The sequence below is a fragment of the Diospyros lotus genome, chromosome 4, assembly GCF_014633365.1.
Source record: "Diospyros lotus cultivar Yz01 chromosome 4, ASM1463336v1, whole genome shotgun sequence".
Classification (NCBI taxonomy): Eukaryota; Viridiplantae; Streptophyta; class Magnoliopsida; order Ericales; family Ebenaceae; genus Diospyros; species Diospyros lotus.
The window spans coordinates 1,579,491-1,601,631 of NC_068341.1; the positions used below are offsets into that span (position 1 = coordinate 1,579,491).

The 22,141-nt window shown below is 37.7% G+C and overlaps 1 protein-coding gene and 1 long non-coding RNA gene across 2 annotated transcripts in view; one reads left to right on the forward strand and one right to left on the reverse strand.

The window, feature by feature from the left end:
* LOC127799312 (myosin-8-like) overlaps positions 1-22,141 on the reverse strand; it is a 92,158-nt gene that overhangs the window by 67,211 nt on the left and 2,806 nt on the right. The window contains exons 4-18 of the mRNA XM_052333234.1: positions 21,921-22,077; positions 21,764-21,822; positions 21,491-21,650; positions 18,543-18,692; positions 17,567-17,703; positions 17,338-17,484; positions 12,708-12,809; positions 12,201-12,258; positions 11,998-12,099; positions 7,343-7,380; positions 7,080-7,206; positions 6,805-6,975; positions 6,585-6,716; positions 6,384-6,493; positions 6,233-6,293 (exon numbers count right to left, since the gene is read on the reverse strand). Coding sequence (XP_052189194.1) covers positions 6,233-6,293; positions 6,384-6,493; positions 6,585-6,716; positions 6,805-6,975; positions 7,080-7,206; positions 7,343-7,380; positions 11,998-12,099; positions 12,201-12,258; positions 12,708-12,809; positions 17,338-17,484; positions 17,567-17,703; positions 18,543-18,692; positions 21,491-21,650; positions 21,764-21,822; positions 21,921-22,077 — 1,711 coding nt within the window. The remainder of the gene's footprint in view (positions 1-6,232; positions 6,294-6,383; positions 6,494-6,584; positions 6,717-6,804; positions 6,976-7,079; positions 7,207-7,342; positions 7,381-11,997; positions 12,100-12,200; positions 12,259-12,707; positions 12,810-17,337; positions 17,485-17,566; positions 17,704-18,542; positions 18,693-21,490; positions 21,651-21,763; positions 21,823-21,920; positions 22,078-22,141) is intronic.
* On the forward strand, positions 19,885-20,806 carry LOC127799314 (uncharacterized). The gene is made up of 2 exons (XR_008022595.1): positions 19,885-20,337; positions 20,446-20,806. It is a non-coding gene; the product is annotated as an uncharacterized LOC127799314 (long non-coding RNA).

Consider the following 22,141-nt stretch of genomic DNA (forward strand, 5'->3'; position numbering starts at 1 on the left):
GCATGATTTGAATAACAATTGAATTTCATTTCCCTCTCTCAATTCTCCTAGCTTTCTAAAGATGATGAGAAAATTAAATTAGACTTTTATTCAATTCATCTTCTTCCTTTACATACTTGGTCTCTATTTAACATGTACATAGAGAACAAAAATGGAAACATAAGATTAAACTCAAGAAATCAGCCCCAAATAATCAGCCTAAACCTTCCAAATATTGTGACCTCAATCTCAATCTCTTACCACAATCTCCTCCAAATCCTCTTCAAATCATTCAGGATTTCAACACTCCCCCTCAAGTTAGATCATAGATGTTGATCATATCCAACTTGCAGATAAACTCTTCAAAACTAGATCTCTATAACCCCTTAGTGAATATATCTGCCAATTGTTCTCTAGTAGGAATATAGGTCATGCAGATTGTTCCTTTCTCAATTTTCTCCTTTATGAAATGTCTGTCAACTTCTATATGTTTAGTCCTGTCGTACTGGACCGGATTATGGGAAATACTGATAGCAGCTGTGTTGTCGCAGTAGAGTTTGATGGGAAACTCTACTGTGATATGTAGTTCCTCCAAAAGCTTTTGTAACCATAGCCCTTCACACATCCCTTGAGCGACAACTCTGAATTCAGCTTCAGTACTACTTTTGGCTACCACATTCTGCTTCTTACTTCTCCATGTTACTAGATTTCCCCAAACATAAGTACAATAGCCAGTAATAGATCTTTTGTCTTCTGTTGAGCCTACCCAATCTGCACCTGTATAGATCTCTATCTTCTTACTGTCTCCTTTCTTAAAGAATAGACCCCGCCCTGGTGAGCCTTTCAGATATCTGAGAATCTTATACACTACTTCTAGGTGACTCTCCTTTGGTGAATGCATATGCTGACTGACAACACTTACAGCGAAAGCAATGTCGGGTCTAGTGTGAAATAGGTAGATCAATCTACCTACTAGCCTCTGATATCTTTCTCTATCCACAAGCTTTCCAACGTCTTCCATTCTTTTCCCTACCTCGATCGGGGTATTGCTTGGCTTGCAACCAAGCATACCAGTCTCAGTCAAAAGGTCAAGAACGTACTTTCTCTGAGAGACACTAATTCCCTTCTTTGATCTGGCGACTTCCATTCCCATAAAATATCGCATTTGACCTAGGTTTTTTACTTCAAACTCTGTGGCTAAGACCTTCTTCAACCTCTCCACCTCTACTATGTTATCTCCAATAAGTATGATGTCATCCACATACACAATCAAAATGGTCCTCCTCCTACCATCATTGGAAAATTTGAAGAACAGAGTATGATCTGACTGCCCCTGTTGATATCCTTGATTCTTAATTACCTTCACAAATCTATCAAACCATGCTCTTGGTGATTACTTGAGCCCATATAGAGATTTCTTCAATCTACATACTCTAGTTTCTTTTCCCTCCTTATAAAATCCTGGTGGTAATGTCATGAATACTTCTTCCTCTAGCTCACCATTCAAAAAGGCATTCTTGATGTCAAACTGATGGAGTGGCCAATCTAGGTTTGCTGCCAAGGACAAGAGAACTCGTATAGTATTTAGCTTGGCTACTGGTGCAAATGTCTCGGTGTAGTCAATACCATATGTTTGGGTGAACCCCTTTGCAACTAGGCGAGCTTTGTACCGCTCTACTGTGCCATCTGCCTTGTACTTCACCGTGAACACCCACTTACAGCCCACTGGTTTCTTCCCCTTTGGCAACGTCATCACCTCCCAAGTTCCATTTTTTTCTAATGCCCTTATTTCTTCCATCACTACTTCTCTCCATTTTGGAATCTCCAAGGCTTCTTGAATATTCTTAGGAATCTGGGTTCTGTCAAGGTTAGACGTAAAAGAACGACACTTGGCAGAAAGGGCATTGTAAGATACAAATTTTGAGATAAGATGGAGAGTACATGAACGAGGTTGTTTTCTAAGAGCAATGGATAAGTCATCAAGATTTTTTACCTGGTCAGGATTGGGTTTTGGCTCATGAGTAGTCGGAGCTATCACCGGTTCAAACTCTTTTGATGCTTCAGATGCGAAAGTCTCATCGGGCTTTGATTTAGGTCTCCTTGAGTAGACAAGTGGTTCCCTGTCTATTTGTTTTTCCACATCTCCCCCTGAGTTCAAGATTCCTTCTGCGTTGGACAAAGAAGGAGATGGTATATTATAAGGAGCAGACTCAAAGATCGCAACATCAAAGTCTGTGTCTGAGGGACGAGCTTCACTCAAGGACTCCCCCTGAAGCGAGTAGTAGGGAGTATGCTCAAAAAATGTGACATCCAGACTAACATATAATTTCTGTGAAAGAGGGTCATAACACTTGTAACCCTTCTGAGTGGGAGAGTAATCAAAAAAGACACATTTGAGGGCTCTTGGATCCAACTTAGTACGTTGGGAGGCATGAATGTGGACAAACACGGTGGACCCAAAAACACGAAGCAGGAGAGATGAACTGAGCCAATAATTAGGGAAGATCTCCTAGAATTTTTGGAGAAGGGTGGCAAATGAGAGAATTCGACTAGGCATTCGGTTGATGAGGAATGCAGCAGTCAAAAAGGCATCACCCCAAAAATTAATTTTCATGTGAGAGGTAAATAATAGGGCATGAGCTACCTCAAGAATATGCTGGTTTTTCCGTTCAGCAACCCCATTTTGTTGGGGGGTGTGAACGCAAGAAGTCTGGTGAACAATACCTTTAGCTTGAAGATAAGGGCCCAAAGAATGATTGAATTACTCAGTGCCATTATTAGTACGAAGAATTTGAATTTTTGTGTGAAATTGGGTATAAATCATAGTGTAGAAGTTCATGAAGACAAAACTAACCTCAGATTTATCATGTAGTAAATACACCCAACAAAGACGAGAATGGTTATCAATAAAGGTAATAAACCATTTTGTGTGGGTCCTATTGGGGACTCATGAAAGCCCCCAAAGGTCACTGTGAATCAAAGTAAAAGGCAAAGATGGTTTATAAGGACTAGAGGGAAAAGTAGTGCGAGGATGTTTTGCAAGTTCACAGACTTCACATTATAAATCCAAAAGAGTTTTATTTGAACAAAGTGAAGGAAACAAACGTTTTAGATATTAAAAACTTGGATGACCCATTCGTTTATGCCATAACAAAAGGTCACTATCCCTAGGACTAGATGCAGAATTACAAAAAGAAGGATGACATTGTTTACTCATGTGAGCATCATCAAAGTAGTAGAGTCCCTCGCATTCCTTAGCACTGTCAATCGTCTTCCCCGATAATAGATCCTGAAAGACACAATGGGAAGACAAAAATGTAGCTGAGCAATGAGATTGGTTGGTTAGCTGACTAACAGACAACAGATTGCAAGACAAATTAGGAACATGAAGGACAGACTCCAAAGTAATAAATTCAGAGATACGGATACTCCCCTTGCCAGCTACCGGGGATAAAGTACCATCTGCAATTTTTACTTTCAAGTTACCAGCACAAGGTGAGTGTGGAAAATAAATTATGGGAATCAGTCATATGATCGGATGCGCCAGAATCAATAATCCAGGGAGTACAGCGCGAAGTAGTACTAAAAGCAGTCAAAAAAGTACCTTTGTGGGCTAAGGAACTTGATGAAGGAGGCATAGAAGACTGACCTGAGACTTGAAAGGTCGAAAAAATAGCATATAACTTCTCAAGTTGCTCGAAGTTAAAACCCCCAGTAGGGGCTAATTGAGTATGATGGGCTGATTCTATTTGTTGTTCAGTCAAGGCTTGATACCCATGAGATTTATTGGGTTGTCTGGGCTTCCAATCAACAGGCTTGCCATGTAAAACCCAGCAGGTATCTTTCGAATGGCCTGATTTTTTGCAATGGTCACAAAAAAGCCTTTTGTTTTGTTTTAGCCCAGATGCCGTGGAAGGCCCACGAGTTACAAGGGCTGAAGCCTCAGGCCCAGATGCAATCTTCTCCCTCAACATCACCTTCCGCCTACTTTCTTCACGCCGAATTTAAGAGAATACCTCCCGAATGGAAGGTAATGGTCGACGACCCAAGACTCGGCTTCTCACATCGTCGAGCTCTCTGTTGAGCCCAGTCAGAAACTCGTACACCCTCTCGTTCTCCATCCTCTTCTTAAATCGCACACTGTCACTCGTGCACTCCCAAGATTCTTCACAGTTGAGGTCCAGTTCTTGCCATAAACCCAGCATCTCCGTGTAGTATTCCGTCACCTCTCTTTCTCCTTACTTCATCTGCCACAACCGAGTCTTTATCTCGAAGATTTGAGAGGCATTCTCGGCGTCAGAGTAGGTTTCGTGAACAGCTTCCCACACGTCCTTCGCTGTCGGCAGGAACATGTATGTCTTGTTGATCGCTGGTCGCATGGAATTGATCAAGTAGGAGGTGATGAGCGAATTTTCAGACCGCCATTTCTGGAAGGCCACTACCTCCTTGGAAGATGGTTGTTTGATCTCGCCGGTAAGGAAGCCCAGTTTGCCTTTGCCATCAATGACCAGCTTGATGGATTGGGCCCATTCTCGGTAGTTCTTCCCATTCAGCTTCTCTACGGTAAGACAAATTGAAGAATTTTCAAACCCACTAGCCGAACCCATGGAAGGGATTATCTCTGATTCTCCCTCCTGAGTTACCGACTGGATAGACTCATGACTGGCGGCCATGGCTTCTAGGGTTTTCAGAGTAACCTGGGCTCTGATACCATGAAGACGATGAGAAAATTAAATTAGACTTTTTATTCAATTCATCTTCTTCCTTTACATACTTGGTCTCTATTTAACATGTACATAGAGAACAAAAATGGAAACATAAGATTAAACCCAAGAAATCAGCCCCAAATAATCAGCCTAAACCTTCCAAATATTGTGACCTCAATCTCAATCTCTTACCACAATCTCCCCCAAATCCTCTTCAAATCATTCAGGATTTCAACACTTTCCCTCAGTTATCTCTCTTCTCCCACAATTCTTTTTGTTTTGTTCTCTCTTTCCCTCCCTTTTTGCTCTTCCTTCCTCTAATTCTTACCAATTTACGTCTTAATCCCTAGCCAAACCCTAGGGTCGTAATAGATAGCTTCTTGAAGAGAATTGAGGAATTTGGCTGGGATTTGGGAAATTTGCCAAGGTGGAGATTTGTTGATTTGGCTATTTCCAAATCCCACATTAGAAGATGTGGGTTGGGGGGGGGGGCTTTCTTTTTGCTGTAAATAAGCCCTGCCCCCTCCTATGTATATTCATCCCACAATTGTATTTCTCTCTCTCTCTCTCTCTCTCTCTCTCTCTCTGTATTTTCCTCTTTGAAATTAGTGAAATATGTTTTGGTGGTGTCCAAGGACGTAGGCCAAATTCGTAGAACCTCGTTAATTTCTGGTGTTCTATTTATTTTTATATTCAATATCGGGTATTATTTATGGTGAGGTTGATTTTGGGGAAAATAACCCGATTTTCCCAACATAGATTGTAATGTAGTATCGAATCAAGAGGTTAAATGATGGGCCTGTTTGATGTACAAAATAGGAGAATGCATAAAGATGTATGAAGATGAAAATGGATAGGCCAGGCTGACATATGAAATATATGATTACATATGTGTATATATAGATATAAAGATTTATCAATTAAAGTTAGTTACATTTTTCCTTCTTGTAAATATTTTGGATAAAGAAACTTTTCTAGGATTGATCAAGGAAATGTTTTTTGCAATACGAAGCTGCACGGGTGGACAAAGTGACATGAAATGTCTTAGATATATGTAATATACATGTGAAGAGAGAGGGAGAGAGGTGGACCAGCTTCTTGAGAGGGAAAGGAGAAAGAAAAAGTTGAGAGGGAAGACATTAAATTAAAAAGTTCGTGGGACCAAATTAATATGGGTGGCAGGATTTCTGTCTTTTTCATAACATCTAATATGTGATTCTGAATGAGAAAAATGGTATTTCTTTTTTCTTTTTTTCATGATAATATCACACAGTATCCTATCTGGTAGACGAACAAGAAATTCAGGCACTCTATCTGCTTGACGATTTCAGGATTACAGGAATCCGATGGCAAGAGACCCACAACAAACTACTTCTAACAAGAGCAAGTGCATAAAACAAGGAATCCTCATGACATCAGACATTCATGAACTTGCATTATTATCACTTAATCAGGAGAACCAACAATGCTAACTTTTTATGCGCAGAAGAAGCAGCATCAATGTCATTTGATACCAGTTTAATCAACTCCAAGACTATGAAATTTACCTGATAACCTTTAATGGCCACCTTGTCCAAAAGCTTCTTGGAAGCAGTGACCTCATCACAGCTATCATTAAGTCAGTAATGAACAAATACAGTACTGAAAATTTACTGCCAAAGAAACACTAATGGACATTAGAAAGGTTAATGCAACTACCTTCCATCCAAAACATCAGGAGCAAGGATGCCAAAGCGACTTATAAATTCATCAAATTTTCTCCTAGTGGGATATCCAGCACAACTGATCCTAATTGCCTCCATGACTCCCTGGAGTAAGATAAATATCACTTCCACAGATATGCAGATGCAACACATATTATTAGCTTAACATAACTAAATGGCCTAGGCATCAACTCACCCCACAACGCAGTTGTTGTAATACATTATAATTCTCAAAAATTGAAGGCTTCAGAAGATTATTTGGTTTTACGCATCGAACATAATGTGGCTCTGTTGCACCAAGCGTTTCAAGTAATGCTTGCAATTGTTGCTGCATGCAGTAGATGACAGGAACACAGCTTAGAAGCAAAACAAGCATAGAGTTTGAATCAACCAAATGTTCTAGGACAAAAGGAGACCTTGAACCGAGAACCTATTGACGAAAATTTTGATGTTTTTGAAGATTCCTCAGGCAAGAGTGGGAACAAGCCTGACACAAATGAGCACCTTGAAGCATTCAAGAGTGCTTGATGCTCTGCAATAACATAATCTTTGTTCTTATCCAGAAAGAGCTCAGTTTGATAAGTGACCTGAAATAAGAACTTCCCTTAAGTACCTGTTAAGGTTCTGGTTTTTTACACAACCTATTTGCTTATCTACCACTATGAGAACTTTAATGAACAAAAAAACATACATCACCAGCATAATGACAAATAGTGAAGTCAGTTGGGGACAATTTTGGCTTGCGGAACCGTTTATGATCTTTGAATGTCTGGTATAACTTTTGTGCAAATGTTTGATGTGTTGATCTTGGAAACATGCTACAAAAAGGTAAGCAAATCAGCATGTCAACGAACAAAACTGCGTGGCTTATAATTTGAGTGGCTTAATTTGCCAATGTTGTAAAGTACAGAGAATAATGGCTACAGGATTCTGTTTTCAAACTCTTATACATACCAGGCTTCATCCAGAAGCGCAATGACGCCACCAGGTTTCTGAAAGAAATAGAAAGATGTATTAGAATTATAAAATTCACTACCAAGAAGAGTAGAATAATTCTAGTTTCCTGTATAGAGGCAGATGGAAAGCAAAATAAGATATAACATCCTTTGAAGCCTACACCAGAAAAGCCAAACAAAAATCATGACAAAGGGCATCCAAAGTACTACACAGGAAGAAGGAGGAACAAATAGAAACATTGAATCTCTAATTTTCATATATCATCACAATAAAATGTCCAGACATCAAAAGTACATTGCATTGCATTCTATTATGAGGTCACTGTGTCAGAATTGTTCAGAATTGTTTGTTCAATTGTCCTCTTGCAGCAATTTAAATGACTATGATACAGAAATTCAGTGGATGTGAAGAGTAACAGATAGGATTGTTATAGGTAAATTTCTTTTTTTGTTAACTGGGTAAAATTTTCTAAGAGAACTGTCACAACCCCAAGGATATAATAGTAATTGTAGTTTAATTGCAGTTATTATTTACAGTCAATGCCAGTCCTGAATTTTTTAGGGCCCACAGCAAAAGTAAAAATTAGGCCCCCATATATATATTTAAACTTAGTGATGAACTCACTTTTATTTTTCAACCAAGATCTAACATGTCCAAATTAACTAAAAATTTAACATTCAAGCCAAATAAATTGTATCGATTCAAACTTCAATATATTAAAATTTAGAATAAAAGGCTACAATATATAAACAAGATAAATACTTATAACAATTCAATAAGTTTTTTTTCATCCAGCAAAATAAATTCTTTTTCATCGGACCAAAAAAAAAAAAAAAAATTCTCTACATGCTGAATAGCTGATGCAAAACAACATCAATCTATTTGAAATCCCTTTGCATCCTTAGCATTAGCAACCAGCAAAACAAAAAATGTCTTTACATGCTCAATAGCCAAAGCAAACTGCAACAGCCTACTTGAATCTCTTTGCATCCTCAGCAACCAGCAAAACAAAAATGCATTTTCTTTTTCTTTTTTGACTTCCAAATGGGTGTTTCTTACTAAGCATTGTTACTTGAAAACAGAAACAATACAAGGAAAGCCAATGCAATTTTAATACTTCAAAGAATAAACAAAAAACAACATAACCTGGAATTTGAGAAACCCCCTTTGTGAAATCCACCTCCACAGAAAGTTCACAAGGATCGAATTTTAAATCAACGAACTTGAAGAATGAAAAGTTTGCCCAGCACTAACGGAAGGATCAGCTTACTTAGAATTTTAAATCAACGGACTTCAGCGGACTTGAAGTCCGCCCACCTGTAAGTAATTTTAAATCAACGGACTTCAACAGACTTGAAGTCCGCCCAGCACTGCACTAAGCGGACTTCAAGTCCACCCAGCATTTCTGGGCATTCTTCTTCTTGAGACAAGGTCTTTTTTATTTTTTAAATATTAAATCAATGAATAATTATAATAATATAATATAATACTTACTAAAAATATTTTGGGCCCCTGAATAATGGGCCCAGGGCAGTTGCACTGACTGCCCCTGTTCAGGGCCGAGCCTGTTTACAGTTAGGAGCGGTAATTTGTACTGGAGTATTATTTACAATTATGAAGTAGTGGAGAAGTAGTGGAGTAATGGTAACCTCTCTGTAAAATTGTTGGATGGCTTTATATATAAAGCTATATCATAGTGCCGAGATAATTAATTAATTATCAAGTTATTTGAAGTCTCTCTCATTTTCTCCCTATTTTTTTCCCTGTTTCTCCCTACTTTCTATTTGTTTCCCCCTCATTTCTCTCTAATACTCCCTCTATTCTTCTAAATTCTCTCTCCCTTTCTGTTCTCTCTCTCTCTCTCTATTTTTTCCAATTTCCACTCAAAGCCCTAGGTTAAACCTAGATCCCTGACATTTGGTATCAAAGCAATAGTTCCTTGGCCTCAGATCTAGCTTTTTTTGGAATTTCTCCATTGTTGATGGTTACTAGACACTTGAAGCTTCTATAGATAGATTTGAAAGGAAACTGGACAAACTCATGATGATGGCCAAAATGTATCAGGTTAGTCTTCTAGCTTAATTACTTTCTAAGGAATATCCTTATCCAATTATTCAACAAAAGAGACCAATCCCTATGATAGTTGGAGATGCACTCCTGATAGGAAATGACGTGATCCATAGAACTCCGCAAGTCAACTTGCTAGAGGACCTTCTATCAAAGGAGAAGGATGAACAAATTCTGGAAGATAATGAGTTTCCCTTGAAAGAAGATGAACAATCTGAATTAGTAAAAAACATTGATTCATTAGATATTTCAATTATAAATCATGTCGGAGATAAATCATTAGATATTCCAGTTATAAATCATGTTGGATATGAAAGTTGCAATGAAGGGATTTTTCAAGCATCCAATGAGACGTATGCTCTTCGCATCTACTCTAGGCTAGATGGAGGTCAGGTTTCAGCCATTGTGGAACCTGCAGAACATTCTCACCTCTTCCTATGCAAGCCGGATGCCAAGAAAGGAATGGCAATTGCCGGAAAAATCAATGTGGCACCATTGGAGGAGATATCTGTTGAAGATGAACCTATGGTGTACAATAGCAAGCTGGAAGCGAAAGATGCGTTTAAGGAAAAAGCTCAGGAAGAGCAAAGGAGGATGCAGAAAGAACAATTAAAGCAGACTGAACAGAAAAAACATGATGGGTTGCAAAAGAAGATGGATCAGATAGTGAAAACAAGGATTGGGCTTGGGGACAAGAAATCTTTTAAGGGGGAGGGAATGTCATGACCCCAAGGATATAATAGTAAATATAATAGTAATTGCAGTTATAATTTATAGTTATGGAGTAGTAGAGGAGTGGTAATCGCTTGATATGTTGGTTAGCTTTATATATAAAGCCATAACCTACAGTGCCGAGTTTATGAATGAATTGTCAAGAAGTTAATGAAGTCTCTCATTTCTCCCTATTATTCTCTTTATTTCTCCCTACTTTCTATCAATTTCTCCCTCATTTCTGTCTAATTCTCCCTATTATTATGTCTACTTCTCCCTCAATTCCAATTCTATCTTCAAAGGAAACATTAGTTAGGACTAGGGTCTTGACAAGAACATATTATGAATAGTTAGTAAATATGCACCACAAGTTATGTCAGGATATGTGATAAAGACAATTCTGGGAGAATCTAGGAGGGTTGGTGCAAGGAATACCTGGAGGAGAGAAGACCATTATAGAAGGTGACTTACATTGTCATGTGGATAGAGGTACAAAGATGTGAACTTTGAAATTTTATCTCCAAAATAATGCAATAGAGATAATCAAGGGTGAAAAAAATATCTTCAAAGCTGACTCTAACTGAAAATCCCACTACCCACCTTCCAGATAGATGGTGTGCACTAGTTAGATAACCAAGTATTTGCATTTCCATCATCTTTGTGGGTTTCAACGAGTGGGCTCCCTTTTGAAGCAATAGCCTTGGTATGTCAAAGATCTAGATAAGTTATTCAAAGTAGGCACTGGTCTTTTCCAGCAAAATACTGGAATCATTGTAGTCCAAATACTTGTAAGCCATTTACTAAGAAAGCAAGGGGGAGAATAACATGTTTGAAATTCATGGGCATTGGGCAATAGGCTTAGGACTGAGTCATTAGGTTGGATATTAAGTTTCAAGGCATGACTTCTTAGGATGTCCGCAAATGTTGTTTGTTGATGATACTTTTATCGTTTGTAACCCCCAGGAGGAGTCAGTGAGATTTATCAGAGGCATCCTTTTATGCTTTGAGGTTGTTTTGAGGTGGAAAGTTAATCTGCTTTAAGAGTGAGATTACTCCCGATTAGTGAGGGAGTTAATGTTGGTAGTTCACTGGTCATTTTGGGGTATGAAGTGAGTTCTCTCCCCACTCCATATCTAGGCCTCCCCTCTGGGGCTTCTTTTAAGTCCAAATCTGTTTGGAATGAGGTTATCCAAAGAACTGAGGCACGACTAGCTTCATGAAAAAGTCAGTACCTCTCTCAAGGTGGAAGAGTTACCCATATGATGTCCTTGTTTAATATCATTGCTCCTACAGCAGCTCATCTTGAAAAAATATATACAGCTTTCATGTGCAGTGGTATAAGAGACAAGTTTAAGTTTTGCCATCCCGCCCAGGGAAAAGGTGTTACAGATTACAAAGTTAATATAGTTTAACATAGCCCTTCTAGATAAGTGGTTGTGGTTCCAGGGCAGAGATGAAGGTTACAGAATAAGGTCAAAGTTGATAAGTACAATATTGAGTAGAGAGGTAGGTCTTTGGAAGGGAACTGTCAAAGTCTTATACCCTTTTTGCTAGTTTTAGGTTTATACGGTATAGGTAAGAGGGTCTCTTTTGGCTTGATAACTGGTGTGAACACATTGGCAGACATTAGAACCATATATCAATGAGCGTTAAAAAGGTCATCTCTGGTAAAAGAAAAATTAACCATTTAGAGCAGTAATAGAGAAACAAAGAAATCTTCAACATCAGATAAAGAAAATCCAGCTCGGAGTGATAAAAGTTACTCTTAAGATCACTAAGGACACAACAACCAAATTGATACCATATAACAGGAGTTACAAGAAATGAAGAGAAAGAAACTTAAAGCTGTAATCTAAACACAAACAGAAGCAAACCTTTTCAATGAGATCAAGAACATCTTGATTGTCAACAAATTCTATATAACTCCAGTCAATTTCTTCCTTCGTATATTCTTCTTGCTCCATCTTGAAAACATGCTACCAAAATAATTTAGACACATTATGGTCAGTTAAGAGGGAATTTCAAGGATGCCTACATACACAAAGGAGATAAAAAGGCATCCCCAGTGCACAAGAACCTGATTGAAATGCTGCTGCAGTTTCTCATTTGTTAGATTGATGCAGAACTGCTCAAAGCTGCAAGGTTGCAATTAAGACATTTATGAAACCTGAATAAGCAAGAATGTTCCAAATATTCAAATCTGCAAAGCAGCGGTCTAACACTACTTTAACATATTTCATATTACACGAACACATTATATCATAAAAAATATGTTCAGAATGAAGATCTCCTTCCACCAGACCCCTATAGAGAAAACACATAAAGAGGTTTTCCCTAAACAAAATCAAAAGAGCATTCTATGCATATGCAACCGAGGTCCTTGTGGCATTTCCAAAAATAAAAATAAAAAAAAAAAAGCAAAAGACACCAATTCATTAAACCAACTTAAACTGATACCACGACCACAAGAATTTCACACCAGCTAATAAAATATCTCCATTCAATAAGTAATGGGCTTTCATGCAGCACCCTGCAAAAATTAACCTCTGAAAATGATGAAATCAAAAGCATACCGCTTAAGCACCTGTTTGTCTTGAAACTCTCAAATCCATAGATATCTAGAACCCCGATTACGAACTTTGAACTGGGATCTTGACCGATAGAATTATTTATCTTGTTCACAAGCCTGTACCAAGAAACAAGATAGACCTTTAAGAAACAGCACAAACCACATATAATAATGAAGAATTAGAATACAAAATCCATCATTCACATTATGTTACCAAAACTCCAGAAGCTTAGGTCCAATAAGCCCTCCAGAATAAATATTTCAACCCCTTGTAGACCTTCAAGGACTTCTATTAAATGTTTGTTCAATTACCCTTTTACTTTCAAAAGCAATGCAGTTTTTACTCCCCAATATACGAAAACCAGCTTTCACCCTGCCACTAGTAAAAGAGAAGTCCCTATTGATAGTCAAAGTAGTTTTTATTTGATTGGTAATAGCCATTTGCAAGAAGCCAAAAAACTTGCACCCGTGAAAGCACACATTAAGAAGTAGAAAATTTTTTGGTAGCATTACATTGCAAGGTAGAAAAGTTCTGATAGCATGCTCAATTAAACAGGTAATTTACTCCCTGATTATGGATCCAATACTTAAAATTTACACCTATAAAGTAAAAATACCATTAGTCTCCTATGTCTGTTTGAATAACCTTAGTTAATTTTGATAAGAATAAATATGATTGTTATAAACTCCTCTGAAAAACTCCGCCTGGGGATGTTATCCACTGCCAGTCCCAAGTCCGGATAAAGGAGGAGGGTTGTGTTAGGTAGCCGACAGCCAACGTAAAACTTAGTCGGATCCAAAACATGAACTCTCGACAAATTATGAAAAATCGTTTGGGCGTGGGCGTAACCCTTCATAGCGATGCACTACACTGCCCCCGTGTAGTGACAAGTGAGCTAGGGCCGCTGCATCGGCGCCCGGATGTAGTGATAAATGAGCAAGGGTTCCCACATTTGCTTGGACGGATGTGGGTAAAGAAGCTAGTCCAAAATCAAAATCAAAATCAAAATCAAAACCAAAATCAAAATCAAAATCAAAACCAAAACCAAAATCAAAATCAAAAACAAAATCAAATTCAAAGTCAAGGCCAGAAACAAAATCAAATCCAAAGTCAAGGCCAAAAACAAAATCATAGATTAAGGATTGGGTCATGGAACATAGGAACATTAACAGGCAAAGCTATAGAAGTGGTGGATGTGATGATTAGGAGAAAAATTAATATTATGTGCCTTCAAGAGACGAGATGGGTAGGGAAAAAAGCAAAAACTTTATCAGAAGCTGGATATAAAATATGGTACACAGGAACCGATCGAGCAAAAAATGGAGTGGGGATTATTATGGATAAAAGCTTAACAGATGAGGTAGTGGATGTAAAGAGAATAGGGGATAGGATTATTATGGTGAAGATTAGTCTAGGAAGAATGACTATGAATATCTTTAGTACATATGCACCACAAGCGGGGTTAGGTGATGAGATAAAAGCAAAATTCTGGGAGGACCTAGAGGGACTCATACAAATGATACCAAGAGGAGAGAAAGTGATTATAGGAGGTGACTTAAATGGGCACGTGGGTAGAGACTGAAACGGATATAGAGGTACACGGAGGGTATGGATTCGGGGAAATTAATAATGAGGGTAAATCTATTCTAGATTTTGCTATGGCATATGGGCTCATTATAACCAATACTAGGTTCAAAAACCGGGACGAACACTTAATCACATATAAAAATATCACCTCAAGCACCCAAATAGATTACTTCCTCATGAGACAAGAGGATCAGTTATGTTGTAGGAATTGTAAGGTGATACCGGGAGAGTGTTTGACTACTCAACATAGACTTCTAGTACTTGACGTCCAAGTAAGAAATTGGAAAAGAAAAAATCACATAAAACAAAATCCAAGAATCAGGTGGTGGAATTTAAAAGGGGAGAAACAACTAATCTTCAAAGAAAAATTAAGGGGTAGAAGGGAATGGAATGGAGAAAGACAGACAAACTAAATGTGGAAAGAAATGGCTAATGCTCTAAGAAGCACGGCAAAGGTAGTCCTTGGAGAGACAAATGGTAGAGCCCCTAACCTTAAGGAGTTTTGGTGGTGGAATGAAGAGGTACAATTGAAAATTAAAAATAAGAAAACTTGCTATAAGGCGGTATATTAATGCAACAATGAAGAAAATCAAAAAAATTATAAAGAAGCAAAAAAGGCAACAAAAAAAGCTGTTAGTGAAGCAAGGTTAAAAGCATATGAGAATCTATATAAACAACTTGATACAAAAGATGGAGAAAGGGATATATATAAATTAGCTAAAGCAAGAGAAAGAAAAACACGAGATTTAAATCAAGTGAAATGCATAAAAGATGACAATCAAAATGTTTTAGTAAATGAGGGAGCGATTAAGGAGAGATGGAAGGAGTATTTCACAAAATTATTCAATGATGGTGGTGACACAAGAGTTAGGTTGGGACATCTTAGTAACTCCGAAGGGAATGTGAGCTACACATTCTATCGACGGATAAGTTCAAATGAAATAAGGCAAGCATTAAAAAAGATGAAAAATCGTAAGGCAGTAGGACCAGATAATATACCAATAGAAGCATGGAAATGCATGGGAGAAGAGGGCATCTCCTGACTAACGCAACTATTTAACGCCATCCTTAAATCAAAAAAGATGCCAAATGAGTGGAGGAAGAGTACTTTGGTTCCTATATATAAGAACAAAGGAAATGTTCAAAACTGTGAAAATTATAGAGGAATTAAGTTAATGAGTCATACCATGAAACTCTGGGAGAGAGTAATAGAGCAGAGGCTCAGAAAGGAAACAAAGGTATCAAAAAATCAGTTTGGTTTCATGCCTGGTAGGTCAACAATGGAAGCTATATATTTACTGAGGCGTCTAATGGAAAGGTATCGAGATCATCAGAAGGACCTACATATGGTGTTTATAGATCTAGAAAAGGCCTATGATAGAGTCCCTAGAGAAGTATTATGGAGGGTTTTAGAGAAGAAATGAGTCAAAATAGCCTATATACAAGCCCTTAAGGACATGTATCATGGTGTAGAGACAAGGGTCAGAACATGCGGAGGGGATACTGAACCACTTACAACTACAATAGGACTGCATCAAGGTTCTACACTAAGTCCATACTTATTTGCCCTAGTAATGGATGAACTCACTAAAGATATTCAGACAGATGTGCCATGGTGTATGCTATTTGCAAACGACATAGTGTTGGTGGATGAAACAAAAGAATGAGTGAACACTAAGCTTGAGTTGTGGAGAAACAATTTAGAATCTAAGGGATTTAAATTAAGTAGAAAGAAAACAGAATATATGGAATGCAAATTTAGTAAAAATGCAAGAGTGGATGATGTTATAATAAAATTAGAAGACCAAATCTTACAAAGAAAAGACCATTTTCGATATTTGGGATCAGTGATTCAAAAAGATGGAGAAATCCATGAGGATGTCGCACATAGAATTAAGGCAGGTTGGCTAAAATGGAGAAATGCATCGGGGGTGTTATGTGATGGTAAAATCCCATTAAAATTGAAAGGAAAATTTTATAGGACAGCTATAAGACCAGTCTTGCTGTATGGCTCAGAATGTTGGGCAGTCAAATACCAGCATGAGCAAAAGACGAGTGTAGCGGAGATGAGGATGTTAAGATGGATGTGCGGACATACAAGAAAGGATAAAATTAGAAATGAAGTTATTCGTAATAAGGTAGGAGTAGTGCCAATCGAGGAGAAGATGAGAGAGACTAGACTAAGATGGTTTGGTCATGTGAGAAGGAGACTAAGAGACGCTCCTGTGAGGAGAGTTGATGAAATGAAACAATTAGTCACAAAAAGAGGTAGAGGGAGACCCAAGAAGACTTTGGGAGAGACATTAAAATTTGATATGAAATATATGGATCTAAATGAGGATATGACAAAAGACAGAAATACATGGAAGTCTAAAATTCATGTAGCCGACCCCACATAGTGGGATAAAGGCTGGATATGTTGTTGTTGTTGTTGTTGTTGTTATAAACTCCTCTGAATGAATGAAATTCAACGGAATCTAGATTGGCCATATCTTCATCCATAGGATCCTAACAGTCTGGATCAATCATGATTTTATTTCCAACTGAACTCGTCATTTTCAAATGATATCCACAAGGGACAGACGGTTACTTAATATGGAATCAGATCTCTGATTCCAAAAAGTCTTGGGTTCAAGTCTCAATACATGTGCTTGTCCCCCATCATTCATGTATTTTGCACTCTTGTTCCACGTGCTACTGCACCTTAAGTTTAATATGTGTTATTTATGTGAATAAATGTTGGAAAGACAGATATAAATATTGGTCCCCTTTCTAAATAGCTTAAGCTTTCAGGACAAATGACATATAGCAATTAATGCAGTACCAAAACTTTCATTCCAAGAGACTTGAGTTGAAGTATTATTATTGTGTTTGCTACTCATTGTTCATTATGTATACTCATGTTCTGTGTACATAGGTGCACCTTCATTTGGTCTGCCCAAGGTGATTGCAGATGGAGGAAAGTGTTAGAAAAGCCTAACAATATTGTTGAGCCCCTTCCTGACATTTTAATCTTTTGATACATGAAGTACATTTATACTTCAAAATGGCACTTACCAATCAAACAATCTCGAGTAAACAATTTTGGCCAGAGCATCTCTACTGAGAGCAGCAGCATCTGGGTCAAGGCATTTTGTTATAGTCTCATCACGAGTAACCATCACTCGTTTGCACAAGGAATCTTCAAGAGACTTCTCATCACACCTAAACAAGATTTGCAGATTATGGCTTTGTATTGTAAATGTGAACTTTTGGGGGGAGATAACGGAATAGATAGATCACTTACATCAAAAGCTCACATGCAGTTTTCAGATGGAACCGGGATTTATCATCCTTAGGTTCAGAAGAATCCGTATCTGAACCCTTTGCAAACTCAATGTTGCCCAAGTGCAGAACTGCTGCCACAACTCGGAAAATTGCATCCTGCAAGAAAATTATTGTATGATATTTCTGTATCGGAATGCATCTTCTATTGAAACATCCCATGACCTAATTAGTAGGATGGTAAGAGGGTCCAATGAGAGACTTTTAAAAGCTGATGAGTTATTATTAGAATTTCTGAACCAAAAATGTGCAACATGGCAATTGATGAAGCAAGAAAAAAAACCTCAGGTAAGCAGCTGAGTTTGAACTCAATTTTGCGGGACTAAATGAAGAGAAAAATAGATGCACTTTTAATATATTATTCGGATTAATGGAAGGACTCTAATGGAATAAAAATTATTAATTTTGGTTAAGAATTGAGAGAGTTGGATTAAACAAGACCTTCAGGCTTCAGCATGCCAGTGTTTTTCTCAAGAATTCTGGAATAAAAAAGGGTCTAGAAGATCACTGACACATGTGCTTGTGCTGAAGCAGGTGAAGAGATTTCACGAGGAGAGTGGCAAGGAAAAATGCAAGAAAAAGAGCAGCAACACCTGCCTAGCTGCTTCAGCAGCTGGTGAGAGAAGGAAGTCAACTGTTTTTCATCAAATATTAACCTAAAGAGGGGGGAAAAAAATACAACTCTAAAGAGGAGGTTATGTACAAATATGATAAGGGTATGTCCCACTCATTGAAGAAAGGACTTTCCATATCATCACAAGCTAAGAATGTACCTTGGTCCAGTGACTCAGGTCTGTCCCAAGATGTGGCACGTTACAACCAAGCTAATACACACCAAGGTAAGTTGATAAAATAAGCATACCGCTGTCCACCGTAATGGAGACAAGGCGCCATATCTATCATTTAAACAAGAATGATACTCTGATCAGATACCATACCTGCTCATCAGAACTGATCCCAACAATGTCCATGGCCTTTCTCGTTGCATGATATTCATTGCAATCATTCACTCCATCCAACTCATAACAATTTGATTGATTAAGATAATGGAACATCCTCGGATTTCCCAACTTGAACCTATCAACATCCTACATCCACCATATGGAAACATATAAGTGCAGTAGATTCAAGAAATATAGTATCAAGAAACGCATGAAAATAGCATAGAACATGCAAAGTCAGAGTGATGAGAAATGAGTTTGGAAAATCAAGAAGAAAAGAAAAGCAAATGCATAAAACCAATTATATATCATTACTAAAAATAACTATGAGGCTAGTGGAATTATCTCTTGATTTGAGGCCACAAGGTTATCTCTGGATCTGTATAATAAAATCATCACTTAAATCTGTTTGATACAAGGAAAATTATTACCTTCTTCTGTTTTTACTCACCAAAGAAAACAAGCATTCATTCTTTCAAATCAACTTCCAGCAATCAAATTTAAAACATTATATGCTGGAATTGCTACACATATCATGCTAGAAGTCATCCGGACCACCAGCAGGTTTGACTAAAACAGAATAGTCACAAGTGGTCCTTAGCAAACTATAATGCTTCATGAGGATTAAATCTGGAAAAAAAAAGCATCACATCTTTTATTCAAGTACAGCAGGTCAGAGAAAAAGTATTAATTCTTTTGCCACTTTACAAGAAACTATCTCGGGTGTAGCAGATTATTTCTCCAGAAGAGCAGTTACCAGCTGTTAATTTTTCTGATAGTTTAGTTGATAGCTGTACGCTTTCAGATACATATGTAACTGAAACAACTGCCTTAAAGAGTAGCCATATAAGCTACTCGAGACTGCTTTGGAGGTTGTTGAGTAATAACAAAAATTGAATTCCTTTCTCTCTTCAATTCTCTCCCTAATTTCTCTCTGTTTTCTTCCTCGTCTTTCTCTCTCGTTCTTAGGGACGAGAGAGAAAGATGAGGAAGAAAACAGAGAAAACTGAAATTATTTATTCCTAGGCATCACATCTAGAGTTAGAATTGCATCACACAATCTAAAGAAAGCATCACACGTAGAGAAAACTGAAATTATTCATTCACTGGTGAAAAAGAAATATATTATAATAGTTTTTATAGAGTTCTAGTAACCCTTTCCTTTCTAGGATTAGGAAAGTCATTCCTATTAGGAAACCCATCAAAATGGAAATTCTCCCTTTTCCTATTAGGAAACTAAACAAAATGGAAATCCTTCCTTTTCCTATTAGAAAGCTAAATAAAATCTAAAAATATTAATAATAAGATTAGGAAAAGACTATAAATAAAACCCTAATATAATTAGAGTTACCAAAAAATGACTTTAGGAAACATTATCAAAATTAAGCAAAGTTTCTAGGAGAGCTTTCCTTCATAAAACCATCCAAAATCAATGCTTGGGCCTTAGAACCAATTCTAAGACACATCTTAAAATTCTTTAGAGTTTGCTCCCAATGTTCTCCATCAATGTGTTGGCATTGTTTGATGAATATGAGTAAGTTCAAGTCTTTGATGTGTCAATTTATGACCCTTGAAATATGAGAGGCAGTTTGGTCATAGTCTAGGATAGATGTTGTTGTGTATTTAAGTGTGTGAGAGTGAGTGTGTGTCCCACATTGATTGTGTAAAAAGATGGGAGTGGGCATTTATATTTCTCCCTCTCACTTGGGTTTGGGTCTTAAGGGGCACCCAAATTTTGTGAGCGGGTGAACCCCTTTTGCCCACGCGCACCACTGCCACCGTTGTCTGTCCGGTCGGGTCAATTTATATATATATTTTTATATAAAGAAATTTTATTTTCTTTTATTTTTTATTCTTGTTTATCTTCTTCCTAGAGACGGACTAATTTCCAGACATGCAGGATTCCGTCCATTATTTCTCCGACTGTTCGATTGCTTCAAACATCGGGTATTTATGCTGATGTTTAATGCCAGCGGCGATTGGAGCGTCTCCAAAGCCCTATATAAGGCCGGTTTCCCTCAGTGTCTGGGCATCGATGCCGTAGCCTGTTGTAACCGGTACAGGGCGTATCTACCTTCAGGACAGCGCCTCCGGCGTGCTTCAACCACTGTCTCCGTTTCCAGATCTGTTGCTCCGGCGACTTCCTGGTTTGAATTTCCAGCCTCCTATATCTCTTCAGTTTGAATGCCGTTCCAGTTATTTTGTGTTGAATCTTCTTGCTATTACAAGATACGGATATATTTCTATATTGTTGCTGCCTACTAGTTGGGTTTGTGAAACTTCCAATTGTTGTGGTTGCTGTTGCTATAGTCAGATTTTCATTGATGTGCTAACAGATGTGAGCAACAAACATTCAAATGAACTTTACTCTTAGGTTCAATCCAGACTACGTTTTGGGCGCTAGAACTTCAATTAGTCACCTTCAACTAAATAGTGAGATAAAGAGATTACAGGATTAAAGGAAATTTTGAAAAAAAGTAATCAAGGAAGGAATATGGATATTTTAGAAGAAAAAAAAATCCTGATGTTACAGCTATCGACTAAAACCCAATCCATAAGTGGCAATCCATGAGCCACTAGTTTAGGTGTCAAAGCCAAAAAGAATAGTCACCTTATCACATCAGACAAGACTTTGTAACTAGTTGAAGGGCAAAATTAGACCCAACTAATGATGGCGCATCACTTGTTCTTCCACTTATTTTATGGCCATAAAAAAATTTTGTTGTGTAGTTAGAAATCAAACTTAGTCCCTATCATTCAATGACATCACATAGTTTAGAGCAGGTATTTTAGTTTTTTTTAAAAACGCAAAAAGATAAAAAGCAGGTACTACCATGCTAGGGATAGAGCTTTTTTACAAAAATAACTAGAATCCATATGCAGTTTCCCCTTGAGACCCAAGATTACCAACAAAGAACATTTCTGAGCTTCTAAAGACCAAATACCTGTGGTGGTGCAGCACAAAGCATGTAGAAACAATGATAATTTCTCTCAGGATCAGACACTTGGCAAACTCGTGATCTTTCAAGTAAATATGTTCTAATGGCAGCCCCTGAAATTCTTCCTTGTTGATCAAACTGGATCTCCACAAACTTACCAAAACGACTGAAATATATGAAACCATTTTGGGCAAAATTTGCTTTTAGCTGAACAGAAGATAGACTAGAAAACTCTGCAATTTGGGAGAAAAAGGAAATATTTAACAAAAGATATTAAACCTTGAATTGCTGTTTCTGACAGTCTTCGCATTTCCAAATGCTTCTAGAACAGGATTGGACTGCCAAATAAAATTCATAACATCACATGATTCAACATTAAGTCAACAACTCTTAAATGTTACCTTGTTAACAATCAAAAAAGTTGTCACATATTTACCTCTAGGACTTGCTGCTCCACAGACCTTCCCTCAGCTGCAGCTCTCCCTCCCATATAGGCAAGATAACACATAAGCATTTTTGTGCTCTCTGTTTTACCAGCTCCACTCTCTCCACTAACCAAAATTGCCTGGCTTATTCCCTCATTAATCATCTGCCTGCAGTTAAAATGTCAACTTTTGTCAGGCACAACAAAATATTTAAAGAAATCAAACAGTAGGC